General features: G+C 53.9%; 3 protein-coding genes across 3 annotated transcripts; 2 read left to right on the forward strand and 1 right to left on the reverse strand.

Annotated features, from left to right (window-relative positions):
* Positions 1 to 842: 842 nt before the first annotated feature.
* Positions 843 to 1,094, forward strand: PODANS_3_9050 (uncharacterized protein; the record flags this gene model as incomplete). The annotated part of the gene is made up of 1 exon (XM_001909679.1): positions 843 to 1,094. The coding sequence occupies one exon, from the start codon at positions 843 to 845 to the stop codon at positions 1,092 to 1,094; it is 252 nt and encodes an 83-aa protein (XP_001909714.1).
* A 441-nt stretch (positions 1,095 to 1,535) lies between these two features.
* On the forward strand, positions 1,536 to 2,240 carry PODANS_3_9060 (uncharacterized protein; the record flags this gene model as incomplete). The annotated part of the gene is made up of 1 exon (XM_001909680.1): positions 1,536 to 2,240. The coding sequence occupies one exon, from the start codon at positions 1,536 to 1,538 to the stop codon at positions 2,238 to 2,240; it is 705 nt and encodes a 234-aa protein (XP_001909715.1).
* A 715-nt stretch (positions 2,241 to 2,955) lies between these two features.
* PODANS_3_9070 (uncharacterized protein) lies at positions 2,956 to 5,694 on the reverse strand (the record flags this gene model as incomplete). Its single annotated transcript, XM_001909681.1, has 1 exon — positions 2,956 to 5,694. A coding segment is annotated over one exon (2,739 nt), but the record flags the coding sequence as incomplete, so codon positions are not given.
* Positions 5,695 to 6,620: the final 926 nt, after the last annotated feature.

Genomic DNA, 6,620 nt, shown 5'->3' on the forward strand with positions numbered 1-6,620 from the left:
GAGCATGAATCTCAGTCTTGACGGAGATCCTTGCCCGCGCCATCGTGGATGCGGCCTCCCGTGGCCGCGTTCAGGCATCTCCCCACCCATCAACCCCCAACCCCTCGCTCACAACTCCCACGCCTGAACCTGACAACAACTCGAGGGGGTTTCTACTACCGGAATCAGAACCAAGGATACCACCCCGAAAACCGATAATCATGAACGGCAGAGAAAAAGACCGGCATCACAACTTCCCGCCTGCGGCGCCGAAATCGTGGATAAAGTACATTATCTTGGTCACGGTACTGCTAGCAATGGACGGGATCATCTCCCTTTCGCTCGTCTCATCAACCGTGTCTTTTCTCCATAACTACGGAAAGGGACCCTTCGAGATGGGCTACCCGTTGGGTGTGTCTGGCTTCCTGCTCTCGGGGCACCCGGCCGGGTTGGTGATGAACCATGGGCATGCTGTCAATGCGGCGGGTGGGACGGCGGTGGTGGTAGTTGGGGGAGGGGGGGTGTTGGGCTTGTGGGGGTTGTGGAGGTTTCATTCGCGGGTGGGTTTATCTCTTTTATGATCACAGAAACAAGAAGGAGATGCTGACAACAAATAGAGAAGAAAAGACTATGCAAACTACACTCGTTCCCCACTGCCCAGGGTTTTTCAGGCCTGGGCTGTTGTTGTGGTCTTGTCGTTTTTGCTTTCGCTTGGGGCGTTGGCGTACACTTTTGTCGAGACGAGGCGGACGAGCGAGCAGAGTATTGATCCGAATGTGGCCGAAGAGTACCAGTTTCCGCGGTTGTATCCTGATGATAGGTGGACGCCCGAGACTTGGTTTGAGGCTGTGATTGCGTTGCCGATGGAGGATTCGAGGGATGAGGAGGTGATTAGGGAGAAGCTGAGGTTGATGAGGGGGTGGAAGTGGAATACTATTCCCATGTTTCTGCTTGGGTTGACATTGGCAGGGTTGGTGGTGAGGGAAGTGGTGGTGTTTGGGGGGTGGGGGTCTAAGGGGAGGAGGGTGAGGGAGGAGAAGAGACAGGAGGAGTTGGGGATGGCAGGGTTGAATGGGATGAGTGGATATAGGGGAGTTGGGGATGGGCCGTTATGAGGCTCGGTACAAATAGTGGTTGATTCTTGTCTGGAATGCTCTGGTCTTTTCTGGTCGTTGAATTGCACCTTTGATCAGTCTGTTGCGTCTAGTTCTGCTCGGGCTTGACATTGTGATGAAATAACACTTTTAATTCTGTGATAATTCGACATATTCATGCATTGATCAACTTGTGGTGTCATAAGTGCCAGATCAGAGCTGAGGATGTAGGTATGCAAATACCGAATCCTATGCCGTCTACCGGCATTTCACCTCTTATATGCCTCTATCCATCATAACTACGGGGCCGCCAAGACCAAACGGTTGCGCAGCTGTCAACGGCAGCCACGGAAGCTTCACAGCAACTGTCATTTCACGAAGCCTTCTTCTCACCGAATCCCCAGTTTCACTCTCAACACTTCTCAACCACACACAGACAGAATCCTCCAACCAACAAAAGAAATGCCACGAAGAACCCCCACCCCCAACCTCACCACCCTAACCTCAAAGCTCGAATCAGCCTCAACCCGCCTCCGCAAAACCTTCAAATACACCGACGACAACAGCACCGACGATGACATCCCAGAAGTGATGGACGAGCAAGGTATTCCCCTTCCCCTTCCTTCTCCCCCACTTTATCCATTCACTAACCTCTCCCCAGAACAAGAAACCCTCATCACAACCCTCACCACCCGCAATGCCCACTCCAACACCCTCACCCTCCGCCTCCTCCTCACCCTCCCCGTCCTCTCTTCCCTCCCCTACCTCCTTCTATTCCCCACATCTCCCCCCATCTTCCCCCTTCTAGCCTTCTCCTCACTATCGTCAACCCTCTACCTGCTGTACACCCTCCCCGTCACCTCGACAGGCTTCAACGCCCTCGACAAACCACCCCCCAGCATGCAAGGGAAGATAATCCAACCGCCAGTTGCCAAGTCCCCGTTGGAAGAGTACCTCCCCTGGTTGAACTTGTTGCTAGTGACAGTACTAGCATTAATGGGCTTAGTGCAAGAGAAAACAGGAAAAAGTGGGGGGCCTCACCCGGTATTGCTAGGCGTGCTACCGGGCGTGGTGTACGGCGTTTGTGTTGCAACGAAAAAGACGATGGCGGGGGTGGATGTGGAAAAGGAGTTGGGCCGGTTGAGGTATGGGTATAAGGGTGCTTGAATTTTACACATTCATGCATTACATACGTCTAGAAAGATATCAAAAATATATCTCACACACTCACACACTCACACACTCACACACAAATCTTTGACAAACTGAAATATTGGTAAACCAGAAAGGGGAAAGGATAGTGATAAACTCAAAAGTGTATGACAATGGCCAAAGCTGGGTTATCTATATGCCATGTTCCTCCAAATCCCATACCATGGCAAAGATATACACCTAAAAATACGCCAGATAACACCACCACGACGGCCTGTCGTTTCTGCACTGTACCAACCCCCCAAAACATAACCCTGTCAACCGCCCAAAAACTACTCTCATCCCACGATCAAGCCTTCTTAGGCCGTCCCCCAGGCTTCGCAGCCGGCTTAGCCTTGACCCTGACCGGCACATCCTCCTCCTCAGCCTCATCATCATCCATCACCACCGCCGCTGCCGCCTTCTTCTTCGCCGCCGCCGTCTTCTTCGGCGCAGCAGCCTTCTTCGGAGCAGCCTTCTTCTTGGACGCCTTGATATACTTGTCCTTGCTCAAGTCCAACTCCTCCTCTTCATCATCCACCGGCTCCGCAACAGCCGCCTCATCATCATCCTCCTCCTCAATCGCCTCCTCCAAGTCAGGCACGTCACGGCTCATCTTCTTGGCTTGAGCAGGGAGGTTGGTCGCCCGCATAAATGGGACAGGGTGGGAGGCTTGGTTGTATCTATCATTTTACGTTAGTATTTTGATACGAGAAAAAAAAAAAAGGGGGGGGGGGGGGGCGGGAGAAAGAGAAACATACATCCTCGTAAACGCCGACTTTGTCTGCGTGTCGATATTCACCTTCTCCTCGTCCTGCTCACCCACTCCCAGCTCCTTGATAAAGTCAAAGTCTTCCCTCGTCAAGTAGTAGCTATCCATCAGCTCAATCACATCCTCCACCGCCTCCTTGCCTTCCAGCTCCAGCTTCTTCACGAGCTGGCGCCACAGCACAGGCAAGTACTGCTGGCGAATCTCATTATGATCGCCAGAAGACTTGAGACGCATGTGGGAGTGAATCTCACGGACGTAGCGGGACAGCTTGCCGTACTTGCTGTTGTTGCCCAGCCAAGAGGTAAACGTGGGCTGAGCGCCGAACTGGCCGGCAATGTAGGAGGCCGGCTTGACGGTGCTAAAGACGGCATGAGTAGGCATCAGAGACCAGTGCTGCTGGGGACCGTGGATCATCCGGTCAACCAGATCGCCATCGCTGATGCTCTCAGCCGCCATGTCGACCAGCTCAAGATGCTTCAGGTTCTGCTCCTTTGGATGCATGCCCACGCCCCCTATAACATTGGGCTTGGCGCGCAGGTAGTTCTCCTGCACCATCAGGTAGCTGAACTCGTGGTCGTTGAAGTACAGCTCAATCTTGTCGTTCAAGGTCGCCTTGCTGGCAGAGCTAAACATGCCACCGCCAATAATCTTTTGGCAAATGTCCCATGGCTTCAAGATGACGTGCTTCTCCCAGGCCTTGGCCATCGCCTTGGTCTGATCAAAGTCCATCGTGGTCTGGTCAAGTTTCGCCGTGGCCAGCATGTTGATGATCTGCCGGATGTCCTTCCCGCTGCCCTCAATCAAGGCGTTGACGACCGGAAGAGGCATCTTCAGACCTTCTCTGTGACAGATGGTCATGACACGAGAGCGAATCTGATCAACAGTCGGACGTTGGAACTTGATGTCGAAAGCAACGTGATCAAACGGCTTCATCTTTGGCAGACGGCGGTCGTTGCAAATGAGGATCATGGGCACCTCAGTCTTCTTGCAGAGTTTGGCCAGCGCACCAACACCGCCACGATCACCAGCAGACATACCATCCACCTCGTCCATGACCAGAACGATCTTCTTCTTGGCCGCATCCGCAGTTTTGCCATCGCCAGCAAAGTAGCCCAACAACGAGGTGTTGTTGACAACCTCCATGACCCCGTTCTCAACAAGCTTTTTGCTGCGGCTGTCGGAAGCATTGCTCTCAATGACATCGTACCCCTCCAGCTTGGCGGCGAGGTGGGCCGAAGTAGTCTTGCCAATACCTGGCGGGCCAGAGATGATGACTGCTCGGTAACCACCCATGCCATCAGCACCCCTCTTTTGAAAGTCGTACTTTTTGTGCTTGGGCCAATTCTTAAGCCAACCCTGGATCCTCTCTACGTTTGCCTTGTTGCCGCAAATCTGGTTGAGGGCAGTAGGAGCGTACTTTGATGTCCAGAGTTGGGTAAGGGGTACCGTTGGCTGGGGAGCTGGAGCTGCGGTTCCACGGGCAGCAGCAGCAGCCTTGGCAGCCCTCGTCGCCTCGGCTCGCTTGATCTTTTCTTCCTCCTCCATGCGAGCAGCTTCCTCTCTGGCTTTCTGTTCCTCCTGCTCGCGCTTCTTTCTGGCGGCCTCAGACCCCTTGCCACCACCGCCACCAGCAGGCATAGTCTTGATGAGATAGAACAGGCCTTCCTCGTCAATAGTCTTGATGTTGTGCTCCTTGATCTTCCTGAGCTTGCTGGGGCCGGCGTCGTCACCGAGGACGACAAAGTCCGTCTTGCTGCTTGGCGCGCCGGTGACCTTGCCGCCATATCGTTTGACCAGGGCTTGACCATCTTCACGGGATATTGTCTTGAGCAGCCCAGTGAAGACAAATGTCTTGCCGACAAGGCAGTCCTCCTCTCCTTCGGGAATGTCAACAATACCAGCCAACGGAGCCGGACCAGCATTGCCGCCACCGCCCTTGTTCTTGAAATCAAACTTCCAATTCGGGTCCTTCGGGGGAGCATCAGGTGCCTGAATCGTCGGAATATTGGCAAGAATGTCCTTGACATCATCCGGCTCAGCATCAGCGTCCTTCTTGGCTTTCGTGGCGCGAGGTTTCGCAGGTGCAGCCTTCTTGGGAGCGGGCTTCTTTTTGACCACCTCCTCCTCTGACTCCTCGCTGTCGGTGACTGGTGACTTTCTCTTCTTGCTCGCGGCAGAGGCAGCTGGTTTCTTGGCGACTGGTTTCTTTGGCGCAGGTTCAAAATCGTCCTCCTCAGACTCATCCTTGACCTTCTTCACAGAACGGGAAGCAATCCGTTTGGGCTTGGGTTGTGGCTCCTCCTCGCTTTCCTCCTCTTCGTAGTCATCCTTCTTTCTCTTGTTACCTCTGACGTCAGCGGCAAAGATGTCGTCTCCCGCGTCCTCGTCCTCGTCGTCAACAAATGCGTCGTCATCGTGGATGGTGTGCTTCTTGTAGGTGGTGACCGGCTTCTTCGTCTTTGGCTCAGGGGCAGGCTTGGCGGCCGGTTTGGATCGTGGGCTGGAGCGCACAGGGAGCTCGGGCGTGGGTTTGGCGGCAGCCTTCTTTGGCGTGCTCGACGTGGTAGTGGCAGCTGGTTTGGCCTTGGTGGAAGCAAAGTACTGTGATGTTGAGATTTCGGTGCCCTTGGCTTCGATCGGCGCCCTGCGAAGCGTAAGTCACAACCCGTGCAAGTATCACAATACTACAACCAAACATACGCTGCCTTTTTCCTCGGTGTGCTTCTGGTACTCTTCTTCACCCTGTCGAAATGTCAGCTAAGTCTCACGAAGAATCATCGAGGCAACCTACTCTACCACCTCCTCATCCTCATCACTGTCCTCGATGACCTTTCTCGCTTCTGGAGCAGTGTCAGCAACCCATTACTACCCTTCCGAACCCAAAGGTAAACCCACTCCCGCGACCCTTTTTCTCCTCCTCCTTTTTCTTGGGCGCAGGCTTCGATGGCGCCGCCGCCGCACCGCCCTTTGGTGCAAAAAACGACCGAATATCAGGCATGGTGGTTGTGGTCGTTCTGTCCTCAGGAAGCTTTCCAATTGAAAATCGAGCGAAAAAGAGAACACCTTTGCTTTTAAAAAATACAAAAATTTAAACCCGTTTGAAGCACCCCTGCCGTTGTCAAAAAGGGGGGTCTAATGGTAGGCAACCGTCGAAGTCTAGAAAGAAACTCGATATCGGCAAGTGAAAGGGAAACGCGCTCGGAAAGTGGTGACGCGAGTCCTACCTACTTGCTCTCTCCTCTTGGCGCGACGACCCACACAGACCACTTTAAACTTTATGCCCCACTTTCAACCACCTTTCATAGCCCAAGCTCCCACCCCGGACTTTTTGCCCGCCGAAGTTATCCCGAACTGGAGCCAGCAGCTTTTTGGAATTGGCGCGCAACACCACCACCACCATATCTGGTGATAGCGAGGAGCTCTTTGATAACCCCCGCCGTTCCAGCACCCCAGCAGCCAACCGCAAAAATGCCACCACGACCCTCCCCCCCCCTCTCCTCCCTCCTCAGCGCACTCATCTCCTTCCGCCTCAACACTCCCCTGCCAATCCACTTCAACAATGCCCCCACCACCACCCGCATGTT

This window comes from Podospora anserina, chromosome 3 (genome assembly GCF_000226545.1).
Source record: "Podospora anserina S mat+ genomic DNA chromosome 3, supercontig 2".
In the NCBI taxonomy this organism is placed as follows: domain Eukaryota; kingdom Fungi; phylum Ascomycota; class Sordariomycetes; order Sordariales; family Podosporaceae; genus Podospora; species Podospora anserina.